General features: G+C 45.7%; 1 protein-coding gene and 1 pseudogene across 1 annotated transcript; one reads left to right on the plus strand and one right to left on the minus strand.

Moving 5' to 3' along the window:
* Nucleotides 1-1,164: 1,164 nt before the first annotated feature.
* On the minus strand, nt 1,165-1,390 carry LOC144505677 (U2 spliceosomal RNA; annotated as a pseudogene).
* A 13,650-nt stretch (nt 1,391-15,040) lies between these two features.
* Nucleotides 15,041-26,278, plus strand: LOC144505360 (histamine H2 receptor-like). The gene is made up of 4 exons (XM_078231482.1): nt 15,041-15,315; nt 17,856-18,032; nt 19,317-19,933; nt 26,175-26,278. The coding sequence occupies exons 1-4, from the start codon at nt 15,041-15,043 to the stop codon at nt 26,276-26,278; spliced, it is 1,173 nt and encodes a 390-aa protein (XP_078087608.1).
* Nucleotides 26,279-27,607: the final 1,329 nt, after the last annotated feature.

A 27,607-nucleotide genomic window follows, 5' to 3' on the forward strand; every position in this document is an offset into this window, starting at 1 on the left:
TATTTTTCCAATCCCTCTTAGAATTACTGATGGTATCAGTTTTGAATTCTTCTCTGTCAATTCCAAAACTTGTGTTTATATCACGCCTTTAATGTAAAAGAAAATCCCAAGGTACTTCACAAAGGCAGGATGGAAAAATAAAATAGATACTGAAACAAAGAAGGAGGTGTTCTGGAATAACTGACTGAAATCTTAGTTTAAAACAAAAAGTAGGTTTAAAGAAGGGGCTGAGAGCAACAATGTGGAGTGCTGCCCAGAGTGTAGCTGCAGACATGGCAACCATAGTGAGATGAAGGGAAGGGACACACAAGCTAAAGGAATAGAGAGTTTTGAGGGAAGTGGTTGTACAAATGGAGGAGATTGCCTTTGGCACAAAACTATAATGGGATGTTAGCATGATGATAAGAATTTTAAATTAAAGGCACTAAGGACCAAGTTCAGCAAGAGCAGGATTGATGGCTGAGCAAGTTAAGATAGTGACGACAAGGTTTTGGATGAACTGAAGTTTACTGAGGATGGAAGGGCAATCAGGAGATGATGAGGCTTTTGGTTTTCTGAATTTTCTTGCTGTACCTTTTGGCCTATTTAACTGCCAAGGCATCTACAAAATTAAATAGTGCTTTGATAAGGTGCTGGCCCTTAGTTAATTTGATTTAGTTTATTTGGTTGGTCAAAAAGATTGATAAGGTGCTGAGTCTGAAACAGCAGTGCATGAAATTAATTGAGGAAGTAATCTGGAACTGTATGGTCCCAATCGCTCCAGGCCAGGATTTCCAAGAGGGGTGTAATGACCTCAGTGAGGTCCATGAGGTTGGCCTCTTTGAGTGTATGCTTTCTGATTGACGTAATGATTGCCAATCAGGGAGTCTCACCTATGTATATAATGAGGAATACCGGGTCTACTGCCACTCTGGATTATGACTTTGTATCTGAAGCACTCTTAGGAGTGGTGATAAGTTTGAAAATAAAGGGAATGTGGTGAAGGGACACCAGCCTCTGAGTTATTTCAGGGGTGTGGTAGGGGTTGATTGGTATAGGATTAGGGAGAGGGCAATAGTTTTGGTTAGTAAACCTGGGTGTCTAGTCTTAACTCCACAACACATGAGTTTTTTTTTTCCTTTCAATGGGCTCCCTGTTGGAAGACAGTGTGATATATTTTAAAAATATTTTTACTCCATTCTTAAAGTTACAAAGTCAATGCTCAGAATGGACCGGGCAAGCCCAATTCCATTCCTTGTTTTCTCCAAAAACCAAATCCAAATTCTAATTGAATCGAATTCATGGTCCCCACAAGAGAGATAAACAAGATCCAAGCTGACAAGATAAGGCATTGCACCCCATTTTGGGCTTGATCTGATGCTTGATCTTAGCCAAAAGGCCGAGAAGCTCTCTTGTCAGCTAAGGAGCATCATATAAGTGGGAAGGAAGTTATAACCAACTTCCTCTTTCAATAAAAGCTAATGTCAATGGAAGTGTGGAGAATTGTCCAGGTATGTCCTATCCACACGAAATAGGACTAATCTAATTTGGCCAATTATTACCCAATCTGTCTACTCCCAATCATCAGTAAAGTGATAGAAGGGGTTGTTAATAGTGCTATCAAGTGGCATATATTCAACAATAAATTGCTCCCTGAAGCTCACTTTTTGTTCCACCAGGATGACTCAGCTCCAGACCTCGTCATAGCCTTGAACCAAACATGGAAAAAGGAACTGGATTTCAGAGCTGAGGTGAGACCCTTGGGGCCCTTTATGTCAAGACAGATTTTGCCTGATTGTGGCATCAAAGAACCCTAAAAAAATTAAAATAAATAGGAATCAAAGGAAAACTCTTCACTGGCTGGAGTCATATCTAACAGAGGATAGATAGTCAGAAACCAAACATCTTGGCTGCAGACGTTCTTCAGGCCCAAAGGAGGCTCAAGGAGGTCCTAGGCCAAACGTCTTCAGCTGCTTCGTTGATGACATTCCCTCCATCACAAGGTCAGAAGTGGAATGTTCACTGAAGATTGTAGAGTGTTCAGGACCATTTGCAACTACTCAATGAAAGCAGCTCAGATATTGAGAATGCTGCAGCCAGTAACTCACTTTCTGTTCCCCAAAAGCTGTCTACCATATACAAGTCAGGAGTTTGATGGAAAACTCTCCACTTTCTTTGATGTGTGCAGCTCCAACACTCAAGAAATTCAGAGGCATCCAAAACTGAACTGCTTGATGGGTATGCCATTCACCTTCACCATGAATGCACAGTCGCAGCTGTCGTATCATCTACAAAAAGTACTAGAAATTATAGAAACCCTACAGTACAGAAAGAGGCCATTCAGCCCATCGAGTCTGCACCGACCACAATCCCACCCAGGCTCGACCCCCATATCCCTACATATTTTACCCGCTAATCTCTCTAATCTACGCATCCCAGGACACTAAGGGGCAATTTTAGCATGGCCAATCAACGTAACCCGCACATCTTTGGACTGTGGGAGGAAACTGGAGCACCCGGAGGAAACCCACGCAGACACGAGGAGAATGTGCAAACTCCACACAGACAGTGACCCAAGCCGGGAATCAAACCCAAGTCCCTGGAGCTGTGCAGCAGCAGTGCTAACCACTGTGCTACCATGCCGCTGTAGCAACTTGCCAAGGCTCTTTTGATAACATCCTTCAATATAGCAACCTCTACCACCTAGAAGGGCAATGGCAGCAGATGATTGGGTATGTCACCACCTGGAAGTTCCTCTTCAAGCCACACATCATCCGACTGGGAACTATATCATCATTCCTTCACTGTCACTAAGTCAAACTCCCTCCTTACCAACACCATGGATGGGATTTTTCAGTTGTTCCCACCCAGAGACCGGAAATTCCCGTCTTGAGGTCAACGGACCCGCGACAGGCGGGACCAGAAAATTTACCCCAGTGAGTGTGCTGACAGGACATGGACTGCAGTGGTTCAAAAAGCTCACCACCAATGTCTCTCAGGCAGTTAGGGATGGTGAATAAATGTTGGCCTTGCCAACATAAGCCCTCATCCCATGAATGAGTAAAAAATAATGTGAAAGAGACAAAAAGCAGATTTTTGTTTAACATAAACCTTATGTATTGTGAAACGATCCCCTTAGTGACAAAAAAGAACCAAGCACAGAGAAAGTAGCAATTATCCTACCAATGTGCTTAGTCTTCTGGCGAGCCTCCCTGCTTGTCAGTCTATTCTGTTGACAGTTGCAGGGCAGAGGGAACTAAGGGTATTTTTGAGCTGCTCCATTCTTTTGGCTAAGTAAAGGTGACTTTAGCAATCAAACCACAGCTGATAGCACATTTTGTTCGCTGTTCTACTGAAAAAGTATTCATTTTCCAGAACTCACAATGGAGTAATTTGCTACACAGCAGTGAGCCACTTTAGGGAGAATAATGAAATTAAACTGCCACCTTCTGCCCCATCAAAGCTCTTGAAAGAGCTCAGTGACATCTCATCTGACAGTTCCCTTAGCCCAAGCTCAGTGAAACCCTGTTGGAGACATTTTGGTGTGAATGCTTCCAATGAACATTACACAGCTTCTTCAGCAGCACTGAAAACATTGGTCCCGTTTAGTAAAACCCACTGAAGTGAAGCTGGAGTTTCAGCAATGATATCACATAACAATGTTATAGAATCATAGAATAACCACCAGTGCAGAAACAGGCCACTTGGCCCAATGAGGCTGCACTGACTCTCCAAAAGAGCTCCCCACCCAGACCCTAATCCTGTAACCCCACATATTTACCCAGCTAATCCCCCTAACCGGGGACAGTTATATGTCGATCATTGCATATGCTTGTCAAAGTCAGGATTATTGTTCAGCGCTGACAACACATTACTCATTAGGCAAGTAAAACAAAAATATTAATTGATAAATCTGCTGAGTTGTACAACTATGCATACACGGGAAAAAATACTTGTGCCCCAGCCAGTCCATGGAATATTTATAATGGAGGAGGGAGACCGCAGGAGCAAAGCGGTTGAGAACACTGACAAGTAATTTTGTGCTGCTGTGGTAGAGATCACGAGAAGGTGTAGCTTGTAGGGTAAGGGGGTGATCTTAGATAACTGCAGACAGATCTAAAGCCAAGGTGGGAGGTAAAAGAACATGTCGGCTATTTGATCTCAATGGGATGGAGGGGTTTGATCATATAGAGGGGGAATTATAATGATGATAGGGAGTCCAATTGTGGAGAGAAGCAGGTTAGCCTGAGTGCCCGTGGGAGGAAGCACTGTTGATCCTCCAAACCTACCAGCAGTGCTGGAAAGGCACTTAACTCTCATGCTCAGCAGTCCTCGCCTCCCTTTAGCTGTTCCATTTTCTGAGGCCTGGGAAACCCTGTGTTAAAACTAAAAGAGAGATGAAGATCTGAAGTACACAGCTTCATTAAAATGATTTAAATGATAACCGACTCTCTGGGAATGGATTGGTTGTGTGACCCCCATACCGCCTCACTTAAAGTCGATGGTTTCAAAGGCCGTTGAGATTCTGAAAGTTGTTTGATGCGCTACTCAAACACGAGGCCTGATGCTCGGTAAATGAAAGGCTTTTATTTACTGTAATGAAGCAGCCAGTAATCATATACACTATCCCAGACTGAAGGGGTCCCGGCCAGGGCAGGGACTTTTATACCTCTCCCAGGAGGCGGAGCCCGGCTGGGATGTACCACAACACTACAGTACAAAGGTGTAACAACCCCACCCTAACCCCAACAGCAACAAGTAGCACAACCCAACAGTAACATATGTACATCCTTGTAGTGCTGGCCAGACCCTGGCTCAGTACTATCCAGTGGGAACCAACGATGGTTCACCACATTCACCCCTCCTTTGAGAACAAAGGCCGGCGGGGTACAAAAACAGAATCAAGTGTCAGCAGTCTATAAGTTCAGACGGTCAGGGGGACCGCACCGTCGTTGTGACCTCCTCAATACCGGCGGTGACACCGGAGTAGGCACTTGCGGTGGCGTTCTCCCCAAGGCGGCGTCCAGCTGTTCTTCCACGGACTCACAGGCCGGTTGACCCTGAGGTGACGGTAGTCCATGGGATCCTGACACGCCCTACAGTGGCGACCATCTTCTGGGCTCAGGCAAGCTGTACATGGGAGTAAAAGGGTTAAGCAATGGTCCCAATGCTGCCCGCGCCGTGTCCGGGGAAGAAACAAGAGTTAAAGGGTTTGTAACAGGGGGTATGGGAGCGACAGGGGTTGCCACGTCCCCTGCTGGCACCAGGTCTCGGATCGAGACCGTGTCCTCTCACCCGTCAGGGTATGCCACATAGGCATACTGAGGGTTGGCGTGGAGGAGACGGACCTGTTCGACCAACGGGTCGGACTTGCGGGCCCTTACATGTCGCCGCAGGAGGACGGGTCCTGAGTACGTCAACCACGACGGTAATGAGGTCCCCGAGGAAGATTTCCGAGGGAATGAGAACATCCTCTCGTGGGGAGTAGCATTGGTTGCTGTACACAGGAGGGAGCGAATAGAATGGAGCGCATCAGGGAGCACCTCTTGCCAACGGGAGACTGGAAGACCTTTTGACTTCAACGCCAGTAAGACAGCCTTCCAGACTGTAGCATTCTCACGTTCCACCTGTCCGTTACCCCTAGGGTTGTAGCTCGTGGTCCTACAAGAGGCAATCCTGTATGAGAGCAGGAATTGCCTCAAGTCATCGCTCATGAACGACGAGCCCCTGTCGCTATGGATGTAGCCGGGGTACCCGAACAGGGTAAAGAGATCATGGAATGCCTTGATAACCGTGGCAGCGGATGTATCAGAGCAGGGAACAACAAAAGGGAACCGAGAGTACTCGTCAATGATATTGAGGAAGTACACATTCCGATCTGTTGAGGGAAGGGGGCCCTTAAAATCGACACTCAGTCTCTCGAAGGGACGAGTGGCCTTGACTAAATGTGCCCGGTCAGGTCGGTAAAAGTGCGGTTTGCATTCCGCGCAAACCCGACAGCTTCGTGTTACTGACCTGACGTCCTCCACCGAGTAAGGCAGGTTGCGGGCCTTTATAAAGTGGTAGAGCCAAGTGACCCCAGGATGGCACAGGTCATTATGGAAGGCCTGCAAACGGTCCTCCTGTATACTGGCGCATGTTCCACGCGAGAGGGCATCCGAGGGCTCATTGAGTTTCCCTGGACGATACATGATGTCATAGTTATAGGTGGAGAGTTCAATTCTCCACCGCAAGATCTTGTCATTCTTGATCTTGCCCCTCTGCGTGTTGTTAAACATGAACGCCACAGACCGCTGGTCCGTGATCAGGGTGAACCGTTTTCCCGCCAAGTAATGGCGCCAGTGCCTGACGGCCTCCACAATGGCCTGGGCCTCCTTTTCCACCGCTGAATGCCGAATTTCGGGGCCTTGGAGGGTGCGGGAAAAAAATGCGACGGGCCTGCCTGCCTGGTTAAGTGTGGCGGCCAGGGCGAAATCAGATGCATCGCTCTCCACCTGAAAGGGGATGGACTCGTCAACAGCGTGCATCGTAGCTTTCGCAATGTCGGCTTTCAAATTATCGAAGGCCAATCGGGCCTCTGGCGTTAGGGGAAAAGTCGTGGACTTAATGAGCGGACGGGCTGTGTCCGCGTAGTTGGGAACCCACTGCGCATAATAAGAGAAGAAGCCTAAGCATCTTCTCAGTGCTTTTGCACTAGCAGGCAAGGGAAGTTCAGAAAGGGGGCGCATACGGTCTGGATCAGGGCCAATGATCCCGTTTTCCACCACGTATCCTAGGATGGCTAAACGGCGCGTATGAAACACACACTTCTCCCTGTTGTAGGTCAAGTTCAGGCGAGATGCAGTGCGTAGGAAGTTCAGGAGATTCGTGTCGTGGTCCTGCTGGTCATGGCCGCAGATGGTGACATTATCCAGGTACAGGAAGGAAGCCTGCAGCCCGTTCTGGTCCACCATTCGGTCCATAGCACGCTGGAAGACCGAGACCCCATTGGTGACACCAAAGGGAACCCTGAGAAAGTGATACAAGCGACCATCCGCCTCAAAAGCCGTGTATTGTCGGTCCTCTGGGCGAATGGGGAGTTGGTGGTAGGCAGACTTGAGGTCTATTGTGGAGAACACCCGGTACTGCGCAATCTGATTGACCATATCAGATATGCGCGGGAGAGGATACGCATCCAGCTGGGTATATCGGTTAATGGTCTGACTGTAGTCAATGACCATCCGGGGTTTGTTCCCGCTCTTGACCACCACGACCTGCGCTCTCCACGGACTAGCTCTGGGTTGTATGATCCTTTCTTTGAAGAGCCGCTGAACCTCAGATCTAATGAAGATCCGATCCTCAGCGCTGTAACGCCTACTTTTAGTCGCGATGGGCTTGCAGCCTGGCACAAGATTCTGGAACAAGGAGGGTGTGGTGATCTTCAGCGTCGAGAGGCTGCAGGCGGGGCGTGTTGGGCAATTTGGAGGCTGCTGCTGTTTTCCCACTGCCAGTGAAGGGAGTGGCCCACCGTACTGTAGGATTACACTCCTCAAGTGGACCATGAAGTTTAGTCCGAGAAGTATTGGCGCGCAAAGATACGGCAACACGCGGAGCTTGAAACGCTCGTAAACTGTCCCTTACCTTCAAAGTTACCACGCAACTCCCTAGCACGGCAACAGACTGGGACCTCGATGCCATAGAGATTGTCTGTTTGGCAGGTTGAATCTGGAGTCCACACCGCTTCACAGTGTCTGGGTGGATAAAGCTCTCAGTGCTCCCGCTGTCAAACAGACAATAAATCACGTGGTCATTTACCTGGATATTCATCATAGATTTGTCAAGTCTATGAGGCTTGGCCTGGTCCAGGATGATCGACGCCACCGTTGGTTCATGAGCGCCACTGCAGGCAGCTGAAATCGATGAGGGTCCCTGCTGGTCGTTCGCGGTCAGTGTCGACCAACATGGCCGCTCCCATGAGTCGCACGTGGGTGAGGGCGCCAAACTCAGCGACCCCTGGTGGTCACACACCTCCGACTCCGTCGACTGTAATGGCGTCGTCCTGGCCTCGCACGTGGACGAACCCCTCGATGTCTTCGACGACGAAGACCCGAGCTCTGAAGAATCGCAGGCCGCACTGCCGTTCCTGGGTTTAGATCGGCACACTTTCGAATAGTGCCCTTTCTTACCGCATGCGGTGCACAACACAGCTTTAGTGGGACACCTTTGCCAAGTATGCTTCGCTCCCCCACAGAAATAGCACCGCGGGCCGCCCGGGGCTGCTGCCGTCGTCTGGCCCGAGTGTGAGCACGCCATTACGCAGCATTTCGAACCCAAGGGACGAGGAGGGATTGGCGACTGCTCCTGCCACGTTGTCTCCACATGGTCCTCCGGATATAATACTAAGCTTTTGGAGGCCGTCTCGAGCATCTCCGCTAGCTCGATGGCCTGGGTAAGATCAAGGTTACCCTTCTCCAACAGTTTAAGTCGAATGTACGACGATCCGACCCCCGCCACAAATGCATCTCGGGCAAGGTCGTTCATGCTCTGCTCAGCCGACACAGCTTTGCAGTTACAGCCCCTGGCTAGCTGTAGGAGCTCGTTCGCATATTCCTCCATCGTTTCGCCAGACTGCCGTCGTCGAGTGGCTAGAAGGTAACGAGCGTGTATTTCATTGGGTGGTTTGATATAGCGCTTCTTCAGAAGCTCGAGGGCCTTAGTATAATCGGTGGCTGCACGGATCGCGAGATAGACAGTGTCGCTTACCCTCGCATGAAGGACCCGGAGTCTGTCATCATCTGTGGTGACCGCTGCGGAGGCTGCCAGGTAGTCTTCGAAACACTTCAGCCAGTGGTCGAAGGTGTTAGAAGCGCCCACCACACGTGGATCTAGTGTAAGGCGTTCCGGCTTCAGGATTTGCTCCATACTCTCTCTTTTTCTTTCTTCGACGAGAGTTTAACGACAGTAAATAAAATTGATGCGCGACTCAAAGACGAGGCCTGATGCTTGGTAAATGAAAGGCTTTTATTTACTGTAATGAAGCAGCCAGTAATTATATACACTATCCCAGACTGAAGGGGTCCCGGCCAGAGCAGGGACTTTTATACCTCTCCCAGGAGGCGGAGCCCGGCTGGGATGTACCACAACACTACAGTACAAAGGTGTAACAACCCCACCCTAACCCCAACAGCAACAAGTAGCACAACCCAACAGTAACATATGTACATCCATGTAGTACTGGCCAGACCCTGGCTCAGTACTATCCAGTGGGAACCAACGATGGTTCACCACATTGTTACATTCCCGTCTATCGAAACCCAATAGTTTTTGAGGGTTACAATTCATCTCTAAAAGCCTGGACTTCAAGACAATCCCATCCAAACAATTCCAATCCAATCCGACCCAACCCACTCCAACTGTCTTAATTCATAGAATCCAAACCTAACCTAATACAGGCCGCATAGAATGTCAGAGGTGTAACTAGAGTCAATTGTACCTTCAGACTCATCTCGTGCATCATGGAAACTTTACCATGAAGCTGATAATATCAGAGCTATCCGCAAAGGAAAATCCTACATTTGAGATGCTCAGTCACAGTCGGATCACTGCCTGATGCCTCATTCCACATCAAAAATATTTAAATTAAAATATGCCTGGTTAGTAATGAAAATATTATATGCCTGCATCCACTATTTTGATCCAACCATCCACTGATATTGAACCCTCCTTTAAAAGCAAGCAGGTTCTAACATTGAACACTAACTCATCTCTTGCTAGCATGGCACAGAGCAATTTCAATCCAAGGCTTTAAAGCATTGAGCTCATCATTTGAGGCTTGGGGAATTGACTATCTCATGCTTTAATTCCAGGTCCCTGACCCATTACCAAGCTATTCTGAGTGACTGTTTCCCTTCAGTTATCACTACAGCAACTAAGTTGCATCTCCTGGCAACTACAGAGATATTTTCACCCTCTCAACTTTCAGCTGGAAGAGATAACAAGAGAAAAGCAGTTGATTCAAAGCCCTGCCACAAAAAGCTACCTTAAAATTATATAGCTCGCTGTCCTGGCATTCAAGTTTTAAAGACTAAAAAGATCTATCTTGGCAATTACTTTTGAGCGTTAACAATGGCAGTGGGAGACTTGAGTGGCAGCTGTGGATTCCTGTGTCTGGAAGATATATAGTATTGCATAAACGTCAAAAAGAAAAAATGTTACTCGATGATTAAAGTTAGCAACAGGAAGTTTGATTAGGTGCCAAGGGAGAATCGAAGAATGACTAAGGGAAGCAATGGGAAAAGCAAGCAGAATTTTGGGGAACAGTGATAATTTTCCTCCATAAAGATTGTGCTGAGAATGCGCAGTGAAAGAAAGAATTCACATTTTGAGAGCAACTTTCACTAACTCAAGGTGTCCCAAAGTGTTTCACAGCCAAACAAGTACTTTTGAAGTGTAACCACTGTTACAATCCAGGCAAATACAGCAGCCAATTTCCAGATGGCAGGATCCCACGGGCAACAATGAAATTAGGCCAAAAGACCATAAGTTATAGGAGTAGAATTAAGCCATTTGACCCATTGAGTCTGCTCTGCCATTCAATCATGGCTGATAGGTTTCTCAACCACATTCTCCTATCTTTTCCCCGTAACCTTTGATCCCCTTACCAATCAAGAACCTATCTATCTCTGTCTTAAATACACTCAATGACTTGAGCTCCACAGCCTTCTGTGGGAACGAATTCTACAGATTCACCACTCTCTAGCTGAAAAAATTCCTCCTCAAATTCAATAGCCAGATATTCTGATTTCAGCTTGAGGGCTAAATATTGCGTAGAATAACCATCAGATTGTGGTATCAGATCTTTTACATTGACCGGAGGGCCTTAATTTAACATCTCACCTGAAAGCACTTGACACCTTACAGCACTCCCTCAGCATTGCACTGATGTGTTAGCCTAGCTTATATGTTCAGGTCTCTGGAGTGGAATTTGAACCCTCGAACCCCTGGGTCAGGAAACTATAGTGCGGCCACTGAGCCACTGCTGACACTACTCAGACTGAAGAGTGAGTGTCCTAGAGTGCAAAAGTACGAAAGATCAATAGATCTGAAGGGTAAGAGTAAGCATGAAAGACACCTATAAAATAAAATTGGTTCATGCTATCAGTGTCAAACATTATCGTAACAAATCATTGGTCCCTTTTATTACAATTTTCTTTTCCCAAGAAGTCAAATGATGGAACAAAGAATTGGCCCTTTGGGTTTGGGATTGCCCTTCTTCAGCAGCTTGTTGATGGGCCACCAAAACTGAAGATTGTTTTTGGCCAGGACTTATTGCCCATCCCTAATTGCTCTTGAACTGAGTAGCTTCCTAGGCCATTTCAGAGGGTAACTGAGAGTCAACCACATTGCTGTGGCTTTGGAGTCATGTCACACATAGGCCAGACCAGGTAAGGATGGCACATTTCCTTCCCGAGAGGACATTAGTGAACCAGATGGGTTTTCCCGACAATCGGCAATAGTTTCATGGTCATCAGTATATTCTTTATTGAATTCAAATGCCGCCATCCGCTGTGGCAGGATTTGAACCCGGGTTCCCAGATCATTAGCTGAATTTCTGGATTAATAGTCTAGCAATAATACCACAAGGCCATTGCCTCCCCACAGTGCTGACTGCGATTGCATACATACGTGACCATTTGGAATTACAGTTAAGTCCCGGCATTTTCTCATGTTCCTTTCTCACAAAATCTCGCAAAGGGTGAAATCGTGAATGGTGAACTTGTACATGCACTGAGACTACACGTGTGCAGTGCATGCTTTCAGCGTGGGCAAGGTTAGGGTTTAATGTTCCAAATGGTGGATAAGAGGCATTTTAGTGCCACAAACCATGATTTGGTGTGCGTGCACATTCGTGACAGAGGCGGGGGGGGGATCATGGATGATGGGAGTTGACTGTATTGGGTAAATCACGAAGTGGTTTTATCGTTGGAACATGGAACACCTTGCATTGCAGTCACCATGTCAGTGTTCGCCACCTGGTCAGGTTGGATGCTAAATAAAGCTCCCTCTGCTCTGCCGGTCATTTTCAGCCTCAGTATAAGACCCTCTGCTGCAGCAGTTAGCAATTCCTGTGTCAACTAGCCTGGCGTCACTCCAAATGGAATGCGGAAGCAGGGCAGAATTGGGAATAGTAGTTCTACAGGCCATTCAGCCTTGACAGTGCATGTTTGTGGTTGGCTCCCATGCAAGCAAATAGTCCTCATCACATTTATCCAACCTGTTCCCATATCCCTTTACTTTACCCTCCTCTCCCAATCAAATCTCGCCCACTGACCCTGGAAGTGAATTCCGCAGTCTTTCAATTCTCTGTGAAGAGGTTTCTCCTCTTCTCTCTTTGAAATTACAGACATTTAATCCTGTATCCATGGTCCTACATTCCAGACCCCTCAATGTCTGGAAACTGTCTGCTTCCACCTCCCCTGTCCAAACCTTTTATTAATTTAAACACTTCCATCTCAGCACCTCGAATGCACACTTTTCTCCCAAGATCAACATGAAGAACAGAAACAACTCCAAGTTCTTCACCATAAGGTGTCCACCTTGTTAACATAGAATCCACAGAATCCCTACTGTGCAGAAGGAGGCCATTTGGCCTATCGTGTCTGACTCTCCACAAAGGAATCCCACACAGGCCTTCCGCTCATTTACCATGGCTAATCCATCTAACCTACACGTCTTTGGACACTAAGGGGCAATTTAGCATGGCCAATCCACCAGATCTTTGGGCTATGGGAGGAAGCCGGACCACCAGAGGAAATCCACGCAGACACAGGGAGGACGTGCAAACTCTGCACAGACAATCACCCAAGGCGGAATCGAACCTGGGTCACTGGGCCATGAGGCAGCAGTGCTAACCATTGTGCCACTATGTTGTCCATTTTCAACACTAAACAAAAAAGCTGAAGTACGTAACCGAAGTTGACATTCCAGTGCAGCATTGAGGAGACGCAGAGCTGTTGGGGATGGGCATAGAAGATGTAAACCTACAAATAAGAAGCAGGAGTAGGCCCATTAAACCTACTGAGCCTCCTCCGCCATTTTATAAGATCATGCCTGATCTGATCTGATCCCCTGGCCTTATTTCAATGAAGGGTAAAGGAGTTCTTCTGGTATCCTAGTTAATATTTATCACTCAAGCACCTCCACTAAAACAAATGATTTGATTGTCTATCTCATGGTTATTTTGGCACCTTGTTAAACACCAAATAGTGACCATGCTTCAAGATTGTCTAATTTCAGGGTTTCCTGAGGTCAGGAAATGTGCCATATAAAGGCAATTATATTCTTTCAGAAACTTTGAAATGATGTGAAAGCATCCAAACTGTAGAAATGTAGATGTATTGTTTTATGTGTGTGTTTGAATTTCAAACAGTCAAATCATCATAGAATCCCTGCAGTGCAGAAGAGGCCATTCAGCCCATCAAGTCTGCACAGACTCTCTGACAGAGTATCTTACCCAGGCCCTCTCTCCCCCAATCTATCCCTGTAACCCTAAACATTTCCTATGGCTGATCCATCTAAGCTACACATCTTTGAGCACTAAGGGGCAATTTAGCATGGCTAATCCACCTAATCTGCATGTAGGGTCATTTATTTGTTTGAATAGACAAGGACAGCACTGATATGATTTTTAAATTCTTTTCTTTTATTGAACAGAACTTAAAAGAATTATTAACATGACAAAAGTAAAAAGAAATTTGGAGATAGGCTTTTACTGCCAGCCTCTGTGCTGAACTTAAACGCACAGAACGGATCTCAAAAACAAACTGAAAAAATACACACTAAAATCCAAACTATATTTCAACTGTTATCTCGTTATTGGAAATGTTTTCCACAGCCTGTCTCTGTCTTAGAAAAACAATTCTTGCAGCTGCTGTTATGGAACCGTTGTTTGCCTGCATTGTGTACCCTTCAGGAATGCAGTCAATTTCCAGCTAACCATTAGCCTTCTGATTCCACATGTAGTCAAGTTGCAGAGTTAATTGCATAGGCAAAAATAACTTAAAATGAAGTCTTTGCATAGACTGAAGCAAACAGGGCTAAACATACAAAGGATCTCTCAGGGCTAAGCATACATAGGATCTCTCACTGCACATCTTTGGACTATGGAAGGAAACCAAAGCACAAGGAGGAAACACACGCAGACCTGAGGAGAACGTGCAAACTCCTCACAGTTACCTGAGGCCGGAATTGAACCCGGCTCCCTGGGGCTGTGAGGTAGCCGTGCTAACCACTATGCCACCATGCCCGCAAGGTTATCCAGAAATAATTTACCATCAGGGTATCATATATGGTTTCTATTTCAGTAAAGCACAGTTTCCTCAAAGGCGGGTGTCTGTTGAAAAGACGTCACTGATCAGCTGTGTTCCTCCTTTAACTGTGAATCACAATTCAGATCAGTTTTGAATGCAGCCCTGCTCTCTGCACTTTGTCAATACGGGAAAATTCAAGCTCTTAAAATGAATTTTACTGATGCATTGACGTCCTAAACTCTTGATTGGTGGGGGCTGCTTTCAAGTGTGAGTGGAAATGACTGCCTGTTGTCTGATCAACTGTGATTGGTGAGGACTGCAGCTTGCCTGTAATACACTGCTCTATAAAAGCTCCTCCACTTTAATGTTATCCTGTTCAATTTTCTCAGTAGACCCCAGGTTTAGATGGCATTGTATTTTTCAATTGTGCTGCATCCGCACACTGTCAGGAATCAGTCGATGAAGCAGAGGCTATCTTTTATACATAACTTTAGCAACACAGATAATCTATTTCATGTGCTGTTTGGACAATACATCAGGGTAAGTAAAACATTACTCTGATTTATCCTTTACTGAGATCATCAATAAATTAGTACTAATGCACTAGCAATCTGCTAGTCATATTGTGCTAGTAAGAGTAATAGTATTTGTTCAGAGTTGCAGTAAACTATGATATTGACCTTTCCAATTTCTGCTGCTGTTTGTATTTTATATCAGAATGACTTTCATGTTAAAGCATTTCTTTCCTCCAATTTCTTTGTAGAAAATGAATCATGAGCTCTCTTTGGACCGTGAGTAATCCTTCCAATCGCAGCCTGTTTGCTTTGGTTACTCTCGGGGATGGGAATGCCTCTCACATCCAGATTTCCCATCAAGAGGTGCTGGTTGGGACGATACTGACTACCGTGGATCTGGTGACACTGTTGGGAAATGTGGTGGTGTTTATCTGTCCTGTTCTGGAGAAGAAACTGAGAACGGTGACTTATATGTTCATCCTGTCCCTAGCGACAGCAGATCTATTAGTGGCATGCTTGGTCATGCCCTTTAGGTAAGTACTGGGGGAGATGATGGTGTAGTGGTAATGTCACTGGACTTGCAATCCAGAGGCGTTGGAGACGTTGGATCAGATCCCACCACGGCAGCTGGTGGAATTTGAATTCAATGAATAAATTGGGAATTGAAAGCTAGTCTTAATAATGATGACACGGGCAGCATTCTCTGGCCGTTCACGCCAGCCGGTTTCTCCCGTCCCGTTCCAGTAAATGGAGATTTGGCTGAACAGTGGCGGTGACCATGAAACTATCGTTGGTTGTCGTAAAAGCCCATTGGATTCACTAATGCCCTTTCAGGAAGGAAATCTGCCATCCTTAGCCAGAACATAGGAATGTACGAATTAATAGCAGGAGTAGGCCACTCAGCCCCTTGAGCCTACCTTGCCATTCAATAAGATCGTGGCTGATCTGATTGTAAACTCAACCCCACATTCCTGCCTATCCTTAGTAACCCCCAGTGACCTTGTTAATGGAGAATCTATCTAGTTCTGGGCGGCATGCTGGTGCAGTGGTTAGCACTGCTGCTTCACAGCGCCAGGGACCTGGGTTCGATTCCCATGCTTGGGTCACTGTGCGGACTCTGCATGTTCTCCTCGTGTCTGTGTGGGTTTCCTCAGGGTGCTCTCATTTCCTCCCACAGTCTGAAAGACGTGCTGGTTAGGTGCATTTACCACATTAAATTGACCATGCTAAAAATATTCAAAGATTCTGCTTCCACCAGAGATGTTGGCTGGGACCAGAATATCCCGCCAATGGCCAATGGCGAGCTGTCTCCCACCCTTGGCGTGCATATCCACAGGTTACTGAAGGTAACAGGACAGGTAGATCAACTGGTTAAGAAGGCAGCTGGGATACCTTCATTCAATTGCCAAGAATATATGAGCAGGGAGATTATGCTAGAACAATATAAAAACCAGTTAGGCCACAGCTCAAGTTGCTGCATGACAGGAGGGATATGATCTTATTCGAGAGAGGAGACTTACAACGGTTTTGTCAGGAGTGGAGTATTTTAGCAATGAGGAAAGATTGGAAAGGCTGGGGAATGTCTGGAGAGGAGACCGAGAGAAGATTTAATTGAAGTCCAGAAAATGATGAGGGTGGCACGGTAGCATAGTGGGTAGCACTGCTGCTTCATAGCTCCAGGGACCTGGGTTCGATTCCCGGCTTGGGTCACTGTCTGTGTGGAGTTTGCACATTCTCCTCGTGTCTGCATGGGTTTCCTCCGGGTGCTCCGGTTTCCTCCCAAAGTCCAAAGATGTGCGGGTTAGGTTGATTGGCCATGCTAAAATTGCCCTTAGTGTCCTGGGATGCGTAGGTTAGAGGGATTAGTGGGTAAATATGTAGGGATATGGGGGTAGGGCCTGGGTGGGATTGTGGTCGGTGCAGACTCGATGGGCCAAATGGCCTCTTTCTGTGCTGTAGGGTTTCTAAGATTCTAAGATTCTAAGACTAGGTAGAGTGGAGAGGAAGGACCTATTTCCTTTAGCAGAGACATCAATAACTAGAGAGCGTGGGTGGGATTTTCCAGTGCCCTCCAAGACCTGAAATTCCCGCCCAAGGTCAATGGACCTTTTAATGGTCCGTCAAATTTTCTGTCCCTCCTGTGACAATTTCTGTGGATGGTGGGACTGGAAAAGTTACCCCTGTAGATTTAATGTCATTAGAGTCATACAGTACAAAAAGGCCCTTCAGCCCATTGAGTGTGCATTGACAAACTACCCTAAATCCACACTAATCTCACTTTCCCGCACTTGGCCCATAGCCTTGAATGTTGCGACATTTCAAGTGCTTATCCACATACTTTTTAAAGGTTGTAAGGTTTCCCACCTCTATTATCCACTCAGGCAGTGCCTTCTAGGCTCCCACCACCATTTGGGTGAAAAATATTTTCCTCAAATCCCATCTACCTCCTGCCCCTCACCTTAAAATTATGCCCCCTCGTTATTGGCCCTTAAACTAAGGGGAACAGCTGTTTCTTATTCCTCTCCATACCACTCATAATCTTAAACATCTCAATCAGGTCCCCCCTCCTCCCTCAGCCTTCTCTAATCTAAAGAAAACAACCTGAGCCTATTCAGCCTCTCTTCATAGCTCAATGTTCCATCCCAGGCAACATCCTGGTGAATCTTCTCAAAGGCAACTAAGGATGGGCAATAAATGCTGGCCAGCCAGTGACGCCCATGTCCCATGAATGAATAAAAGCAAAAATCTCCTCTGCACCCTCTCCAGTACAATCACATTTTTCCTATAGTGAGGTGATCAGAACTGCACTCAGCACTCCAGCTGTGGCCTAACCAAAGTGGCTGGTTGACTCTTTTTTTCTAGTTGGCACAGGGACGATGGGCTGAAAGGCTTCATTCTTTGCTGTAAGATTCTATGATTTGATAAAGTAAGTGTCGGGAAGAATTTCTATATTTCCATCTCTCTCCTGATTCTTTTGCCAACCTGTGTGCTGCCTTTCTTATGACTGACTCTGTCAAACGCGTTTGCCATTTTGAAGACCCCCCAGATTAAAGGTACTCATTTCTTTGCTCAGCATTATCTATGAGGTGACTGGAATCTGGATGTTTGGCCGTCTGTTCTGCAAGGTGTGGATCTCATTTGATGTGATGTTTTGCACTGCCTCCATCGTCACGCTCTGCTTCATCAGCTTGGACCGGTACTGTTCTGTGGCTACTCCTTATCACTACACCAAACGTATGTCCCGCAGCAGGTAAGGGTCACCAGACCTCACGCTTTAGGGGCCATTCATTCCTACTGTACCGAACAGGACTGGGAATCAAAAACCACCTTATTTAATGAAAAGTTAATATTCAGATTGTTCTTTTAAAATAGGAACTTGTATTCAATTGGTTCTTTATTATTGTTGGAGAATCTCAAAGCACTTCACAAAATAATTTACATTTTTATAAAGAATTGACTCTAAGCAAACCTGGTCTGTGCACCGACAATGACTAGATATTTTCCACACAGCCAATTGTGGCTCTTTTGTCAGCATTGTCACGTTGGAGTCAGATAATTGTGGGGTCAAGTCTCACTCTGGGGAATCTGAGCACATAATGAGGCTGATATTTCAGTGAAGTGCTGAGGGAGTGCTATATCATAGAAAGCACCATTTTTCAGATTATCCTGTCATGATCATGTAGCTGTTTGTGTCACTGGGAATATGTCAGTTTCGATGATAAAGAGAATCAAAACCACAGTGAAACCGGACCCCATGACCTTCTGACCCCAAATGAATTGAGGATGATACAACAAAACTATTTGGAACCTATGCTATCATTGCAGTTTGTACACCTCCTTAGACAGGCAGTGTGAGATCACCCCTGAAAACAAATTGAGCAAAGGTTTGCTTAATTTTTTCAAACTGCCTCATTATTATTTCTAAAACAAACCTCTGTGCTAAGAAGAAATAGGGCTGGATATTACCAGTCCTTTGGAGGTGGACTAGGAGGCAGAAGGCTGGTAAACTGACAGTGGAAGGTGTTATGAGGGGAGCCAATGTCTTTCTGCTACAGTGAATTACCAGTGGTAGGAATATCCCCCCATCCACCCCCCCACACACCATCACATCCCCAGCAGCAATAATTGACCCCCCCCCCCCACTCAGCTACAGCACCATCGAGGGAAGATGCCCCCCTACCCTGAGCGGTAGGCCTGCCTGGCCTAGGCATGGTGCTTAAAATAACTTCCTTTGTCTTTCGGACTGTCTTGGCATGAGAATGGGGGCGCCCTCTCCTTCATCCTGCAGTCTCAGTGCTGGCCACCTATAATGATGGCGCTGCTGAGCCTACAGTGCTGTCTGCCCTCTACTGGATTGCAGTCCAGTGTCAGCAGTAAGATTTTCATTGGGCATTGCTGGAGGAATGCTGCCCATGGACCCACAGTGCAGGGTTGAGTTCCACTTTCATTCCCAGTGGTGGGACAGCTTTGTGGAAAAAGTCAACCCCTGATGTCTCATTCATATCCTATGTTTATTTTCCCTCTATTTTCACAGGTGCATTGCCATGACCATTACCATCTGGGTCTACTCTTTCATGATTTCATTCCTCCCGGTGATGCAGGGTTGGAATGAAATCCCGGGCATGGACTTTGACAGTAACAGGGAGTGTGTGTTCGTCACCAACAGGATCTTTGCCATTGTTGCCTCTGCGCTGGCCTTCTATATCCCTTTCCTGATCATGTGCACCATGTACTTCTTCATATACAGAGCCTCCCGCCTGAAGACAGTACGGGTCATGTCGCAGACGCTTGAGCTCCACTATCATCCCGACAGCAGGTGGCAGGATAACCTACAGCTGGAGCACAAGGCCACCAGGACCATGGGCATCATCATATCGGCCTTCGTGCTGTGCTGGCTCCCCTACTTTGTCTTCAACATCTGTATCGCTGTCGGCAGCTCACAGCTCAACGGTGCCATCGTTAACCGCGTATTTAAGGTCATCACCTGGTTTGGATATTGCAACTCCATCATCAACCCCCTGCTCTACGCCTTCCTCAACCGGGATTTCCAACGGGCCTTGAAGAAGATGCTGGTCTGCCGACGCTGGAGGGTGCGGGTCGATATCGGAAAGGACATGGTTTCCATAGTGACCTTCACCAAAACCATTCAGGGTGCGGAGTGCAGTGTGAAAAGCATGGATAGTTGCCAATAACTGCATGAAGTGGAATCCCTTTCACCCACCTCAGGACTTCCCAAAGCATTATAAAGCTAGTGAAGTACTTTTGAAGTGCAATCATAATGTTGGAAGTATGGCAGCCATTTGCACCCAGCAAAGTCCCACAAACTGTACTGTAATAACAGCCAGATCATCTGTTTTAGTGATATTGATTGAGGGATGAATACTGCCTGGGATTCTGGGGAGAACGCCACCGCCCTTGTTCAATATAGTGCCAGGGGACCTTTTATAACCATCTGTGAGGACAGAAGGCCTCAGTTTAATGTCTCAGCTTGAAGACAGCACTTCATACAGTGCAGCATTCCCTCAGATTGACACTCGAGATCACATTCACAAGTCTCTGGATGTGGTCGGGTTATAAACATGTGATATACTGACTGGCAAGCGAACCACAGCTGACTCCGAATGAGGCATGTTGCTATATTCATAAATGTACTTTGTTCTCTAAAGGTTACTTGCATCCAATGTTGTCTGTAAAGTGGTCCTTAAAGCAGAAAATAAACAAGGTCCATATAAAAAAGCTGTCTCGCGCACTTTCCCTGATGTTCACTTGGTAAGTTTATTGCTCTGGCGTGGAACAGAGCCACTAGCAGATGAAGCCCCAGGTTGTAACACTGGTGTGTGCTGAATTAACTAATCTCAGGCAGGTTCAAGAGGCGTAGACCCCACCACATACATTCTCCTGCCTATGTTGGGCAGATTGCCTGAGTTGCAAAGAATGCAAAGAGTTGATTGATGTTGCCCCAAATCTCCACTTTCTGATAGTCTGTGATTGTTAACCATGTGATCAGTGAATGGAGGCTTCAGGCAATGTTTCACTCGACTGTTTTGCACCAGTGACAACAGAAGATGGAGACCTTGGGAAACTTCGATCAGATAGTGTGTTGGCCACTGTATATAGAAGACTAATGACATTAGCACAAATAGGTCCACCGTATGCAGTGGGGACTGTGAGAACAAGCCTTCAGACTAAAAACTAAACTTGGCAGTTTGGGAATTTGAATTCCATTTTTACAGAATTTGGGAAATAGCTAGTATCAGTAAAAATAACCACCATAAAATCATACAGTGCAGAAGGAGACCATTCGGCCCATTGAGTCTGCACTGACACAATCCCACCCAGGGCCAATCCCCATAACCCCATGCATTTACCCTAGCTAGCCCCCCCTTACACTAAGGGGCAATTTTGCATGGCCAATCCACATAATTTGCACATCTTTGGACTGTGGGAAGAAACCAGAGCAAACTCACGCAGACACGAGGAGAATGTGTGCAAACTCCACACAGATAATGACCCAAAACAGGAATCGAACCCTGGCACTGAGACAGCAGTGCTAACCACTGTGCCGCTGTATCAGGTTGTACTAAAGACCCAACTAGTTAGCACATGTCCTCTTGAGAAAGAAACCTCTGTCCTTATCCAGTCTAGCCTATTTGTGACTTCAGTTCTCCCTTGAATGTAGACGATGCTTTCTGAATTGATCAGAATGTGATTTGTTTGTAACATTGTACTATTGGATGCCTGGAGACAGGTAGTAACTGCTAACTTTGTCAGCACATGCTAAGAATTCATGATTTAAAATCTGTTGTTTTGTATAAATGAAAATATGGATGATTTACTTCACACTACTAAAAACCAATTATTAACTAATATAACTTCCAATCCTTTTTAGCTAACATGATGAACATGCCTTAATTAACAATGGATAATTTCGAGCAGAAAATAGATTTTCACTTTTAAGATCCAATTATCTAGTATTCTCTGATAGTCCACCATTAGAATGAGCCCAGCATCACTGTAGCACCAGTTAATCTGTCATGTTGTAAATTATTCATTGTTAAATAACACATTTGAAGAGCAAAAGTAATACTAATTACTAATTATTAATCAGCAACTTTTAATAGTTTAAAGTAAACAGTCCGGGCGGATTTTCCAGCCACGCTCACCCCAAAACCGGAAAATCCCCCCCCCCGCCCCCCGAGGTCAACTGACCTCTCCATGGTCCACACCCCCCACCTGCCAACAGCCACCCACCCATTATGATTCCTGTGGCAGACGGGACAGTAAAATTCCCTCATATGTGTTTCCATTTATACAAAACAACACATTTCAAGCAATTAATTCTTGGGATGTAGGCATCATTAGGAAAGCTGGCACTCATTTCCTTTCTTTAGCTGCCCAGTACGGGTTTAGTACAGACAAATGGCATTCTGGGCCAATTCAGAAAGCAATTATCCACATCGGAGTATGACTGAAGTTACAGGTAGGTTAGATCAGAGAAGGATAGTAGGTTTCTTTCCCTAAAGGGCATTAATAAACCATTATGTCTCACAGCAACCTAATAGTGACAATAATTAAAAAGAGAAAATGCTGGAAAAACTCAGCAGGTCTGGAGTCATACAGACTTGAAACGTTAGCTCCGTTTCTCTCTCCACAGATGTTGCCAGACCTGCTGAGTTTTTCCAGCATTTTTCAACTTTTATTTCAGATTTACAGCACCGCAATATTTTATTTTTATTCTAATAGTGACAGTCATGGCTCAGTTAGTCGCACGCTTGACTCTAAATTACAAAGTTCCAGGTTCTATCCCAATCCACTCCAAACCTTGTCCACAAGAATCCAGGCTGACTCTCCAGGGGCGCTGAGGGAGCAGTGCACTGTCGGACATGCTGTTTTTCAGATGATCGGTTAAACTGAGGCCCCATCTGTTCGCAGGTGTTTGATATAAAAGATACCATGGTCCTATTTTGAAGAAGATCAGGGGAGTTATCCCCAGTGTCCTGGCCAGTATTTATCCCTCAAATAATATCACAAAAACAGATAATCTGGTTGTTAACATATTTCTATTTGTGGGAATTTGCTGTGTGCACATCAGTTGCCTCGTTTCCTACATTAAAACAGAGGCTACACTTTGGGATGTCTGGGGGGTCATGAAAATAACTTTCTAAATTCAAAGCTGGGATTCTCTGACCTCGTCCGTGGCTGGAATTCTCCAGTCCCGCTGCTGTGAATGGAGATTTGGCTGAACGCAAAATTCCCTGTTCACTCTGGCAGCGGTGGCTGGGCGTAGGACACTGGGGAAATCTAGCTCAAGTCTTTCTTTCTTTAATTTTGTACTTTTTTTTCTGTCTGCCAGGCTACCATTGTACAGGGTAATACCCTCTAAAGGGCAACCTTCAGCACAGCTGTGACCAGACAGGCGGTGGGGGAAGGGGCTCTCAGAGTCTGCCTGCAACACAGGTTGCCCACTCTGACGTCTTTCAACCAACACCACAGGAAGCCTACCAATCTGATTCTAATCCATGGCTTTAATTAAACTCTTAATTAGCTTAATAGATCTCCATTTCTAGCAAAATGGCTAACAGCAGGGAAGGGAATAATGATGCTGGTAAATACATACCACTGCAGGGGGAGAGGGGGTGTGGTGCTGGCAATTCAACTTGCCAGCTGTTGGCATGGAATTAAACACCAGCCCCCTGCATCCCCACCCCCCTCCCTTTCCAATCCCACCCTCCTCTCAGAACAAAAATCGCCCCCATCTTTTTATTTCCAAAATGTTTTCAAAAACTGAACACAAATTCTTAAACTGGCATGGTGGGATGTGAGTTCTTGTTCTCTGAATTACTACTCCAGCAACATAGCTACACCCAGGAGAGTAGGGGAAAATGAGCACTCTTTTGAAAGGGTCACATTTGATAGGTTAGTTCTCCACTCACAGCAATTTTAGCAAGCAATAGGTTACCATGGGTGATTACATTGTTCTTGTTTTTACCAATTCAAGATTGAATTTGTATGACCCTACAGCTCTTTATTATTTCAGATCCTAGCAAAGCTGAAATGAAGGGGTTCCTCTTATTGCTAAGCTAGTGAGCCATCCTGAGCAATAGGGACTCAACCCCAGGATCAATCCTGTGTCTGTACGGTGCTTCCTGCTTCAAGCTTGTGTGATCGAGACTTGCCTCAGTGTCACTGGACCAGGAGAGGATGGAGAAAAGATATGGACTGGCTTGTCCTAGTTTTAGCCAGTGACCCCTGCTTGAAATTGTTTGAGATGTGAAGTATGGATGAGGAAAGGAATAATGGCTAACATTGCTGCCTCACAACTCCAGGGATCTGGGTTCGATTCCCAGCTTGGTTCACTGTCTTATGGACTTTGCACATTCCCTCAGTGTCTGCATGGGATTCCTCTGGGTGCTCTGGTTCCCTCGCACTGTCCAAAGATGTGCAGGTTAGGTGGATTGACCATGCTAAATTGCTCCTTCGTGTCCCGAGATGCATTGGTTAGAGGGATGAGCGGGATAAATATGTGGGGTTACGGGGATAGGGCCTAAGTGGGATTGTTGTCAGTGCAGACTCGATGGGTTGAATGGCCTCCTTCTGCACTGTACAGTTTCTAAGATTCTAACAGGCCTTGCTGTGATTGAATATCACTATTATCATCCAGAATCTCACCGGGTGGGTGAATACTCAGGGGGCAATGGATACTCGTACATTGGAACATGTCAGCATTAATAGAACATGCAAAGACAAAAGGTGCATTGTAAAACCGGAGGGTTGGGTGCTGATATTTTTTAAAAATTCATTTATGGAATATGGACATCGCTGGCTAGGCCAGTATTTATTGCCCATCCCTGGTTCCATTCAGAAGGTGGTGATGAACCACCTTCTTGATCCGCTGCACTCCCTGAGGTGTAGGGAGACCCACAGAGCTTGTGAACAGAGTTGGGGTAATTTTAGCTATGAGAAATAGGGAAAATGGGCAACTTTGATTCCATTATACACATCATCCAATGTTTGCCATGGACTTTAGTGGAAATTAAAATGATGAAAAGTGTACAGTGGCGGACTGGCCCAATATCACCCAATTCAGAACATTCTCCGAAATCAAAACACTTGACTCAGTCCAAAATCTATCACCTTGAATGGATGGCTGGAACTTCTAAGACCTCCGCAAGCATTGTTGGGTGCTGCTTTCATGCTCATGTATTAAGGAGTGCAATTGCTGACATCGATCTGCCAGGTGCCTTTGTACACGCATAGAGCCAAAGAATCCCTACAGTGCAGAAGGAGGCCAGTTGGCCCGTCAAACCTGCACTGAATCTCCAAAAGAGCATTTTATCCAGCAACCCCCTGCCCCCCTATCCACATAACCCCATACATTTATCATGGCTAATTCACCTAGCCTACACATCTTTTGGACACTAACGGGCGATTTAGCATGGCCAATCCACCTAACCTGCACATCTTTGGACTGTGGGAGAAAACCAGAGCACCCAGAGGAAACCCACGCACACACGGGGAGAAAGTGCAAACTCCACACCAACAGTTACCCAAGGCCAGAATCAAACGGGGTTCTTCGAGTTGTGAGGCAACCGTGCTAACTATTGTTCCACCATGCTGCCGTCAACTCACAATCTGTCTGCTGGTACAAGAAGTTTCTTCCGTACAAATGTCATTGGTGTGTGGCTATTGCTGGTGCCTGCACATGTTGACATTAGCACACATTGGCAATAGCCGATCACTCACTCAGCCACTCTCTCTGGCTCTGAATAACAGCATGCCTGTCACTCCACTGTCTGCATAATTGCAATCTAACACGCACACAAAGAGAAGCGGATTCTCAAGCTTTTTTAGCTTTATGAAGATTCATTTAAATGGCAAACAAATGAAAAGTGAAGAAATCGCATTTATATAATGACCGAGACAATCTCAGGATATCCCAGGATAATTGCAGCCAATTAAGTACTTTGTCACTCTTGAATCTATAATCAATGGGAGTGAATCTATCTCCAAATAGAATGGATCTATATCTAATGGAGGGAATCTATTTTGAATCAGAGTGAATCTATATCCAATCAGAGCAAATCTATAACCAATCAGACTGAAGCTCCATCCAATCAGAATAAATTTATATCCAATCAGAGCAAATCTATATCCAACCACCCATTCAAATCATACATCCTCTGGTTCAGATTTGGGACTGATATCATTAAATCAGAGGCTCACTTCATTTACTAGGTCTTTTGCTGGTTCATAAATGTTGTTTGGTAGTTAATGCCTAACCCATTTTCAAGTTAAACACTTAAGAAATGGGGGTCTGTGTCTTGTGTGTCACAATGATAATCTCTCATGAGGAATTGGGTAAACATATTTTGAGTTCATTTATTAATTCTAGGTACATGTGAACAGATATATATGAGTAAAAAGCTTGAAGACTTGTCAGCGGCAGAGAGGTATCTGCTCCAAAGCAAAAGGGAAACTAAAAACTGGATTGCATGACACACTCCCTTTGAGTGATGTCAAACTGCAATCCCTTAAAGGCATATTGCAGCAGTCTGGTGGTTAGGACTGGCAAAATGGAGGTTGTGAGCACAACTCTCTTGGGTGACAAATTGTGAAATGGTTCTGATAATTTGAGGCTAACACAAGAGGATAATCATTTTATTTCCCATATTGTGATACAAACCCAATTGGATCCTCGATATCCTTCATCATTACCCAATTAGTTCTACATGGAACCCCAGTCCCATTTTATGCATTTGGCTCAGAGCAATTAGAGGTGGACAGTGCATAATATATACCAGTGTTTCCTAAATTCTTTATTTTATTGCCCCCCCCCCCTCCCCCCCGCCCCCCCGCTTCTTCCATTTGGCAAGTATAAGCATAGCCGTAAATGGTGAGAAATGAGTGTTCAACTCAATGAGTGATTATTCATGCTGAACCCACGAAGTTTTTCAGCTCGAAAAATATTTCTGACAATGTAATAGTTACCTCCTTAAGCCTAATGATCTCGCTTACCTACAGAGACTACCTATTTCTGCCGAATGTCTGAACAATACTTGTTTTTTTGGACAAATGCACCTATTTTCAGATCTACACAACTAGTTACTCAGTCTAAGCCAGGCTTGGCCATGTGTCTCTTACATCATCATATGGGTAGTAGTGTTTCCACGGTCCCTCACATTAACCCTTTCAACGTCGATCACCTTAATGCAATAATTCCCATCTTTGGAACAGCACATGACTTCGTCCCACCCCCAACACATAAAGTGCTAAAATGCTCAATCACGTCCTTGTTACGTCTCAGACCTACTTATTTTCTAATGCAGTTCTGGCTAGCCTCCCATATTATGGCCTCCATTAACTTGAGGTCCTCTAACTCTCTGTTGCCTTAGTTTTGACCCATACCAAAGTCCTGTTCCTTGATTATCACTGTGCTCGCTGACCTACATTAGTTCCCAATCATGCAAGTCTTGACTTTAAAATTCCCATCCCTGTTTTCCCGCCGACTATGGCAAGGTCTGCAAGACATAACAGGCTACAAGATGAAGGCATGTAAAATCGCTGGCTCCAACGCATCCCTCCCTGATGAGCTCAATGCATTCTACACCCGTTTTAAGGAAGAAGTCAGCGAGAGCATGCCCCCCCACCCTGGAAGCCCTGGATGAACCTATATCTGGGGTCACCATTGCAGATGTCAGAGCAGCTTTCTTGAAGGCCAACTCACGGAAAGCAACTGGCCCAGATGTGCACTCAGATCCTGCACAGATTAGCTGGCGGAGATATTCACAGACATCTCAACCTCTCTTTATAAAAATCTGAGGTCCC

The sequence above is a fragment of the Mustelus asterias genome, chromosome 16 (assembly GCF_964213995.1).
Source record: "Mustelus asterias chromosome 16, sMusAst1.hap1.1, whole genome shotgun sequence".
Classification (NCBI taxonomy): Eukaryota; Metazoa; Chordata; class Chondrichthyes; order Carcharhiniformes; family Triakidae; genus Mustelus; species Mustelus asterias.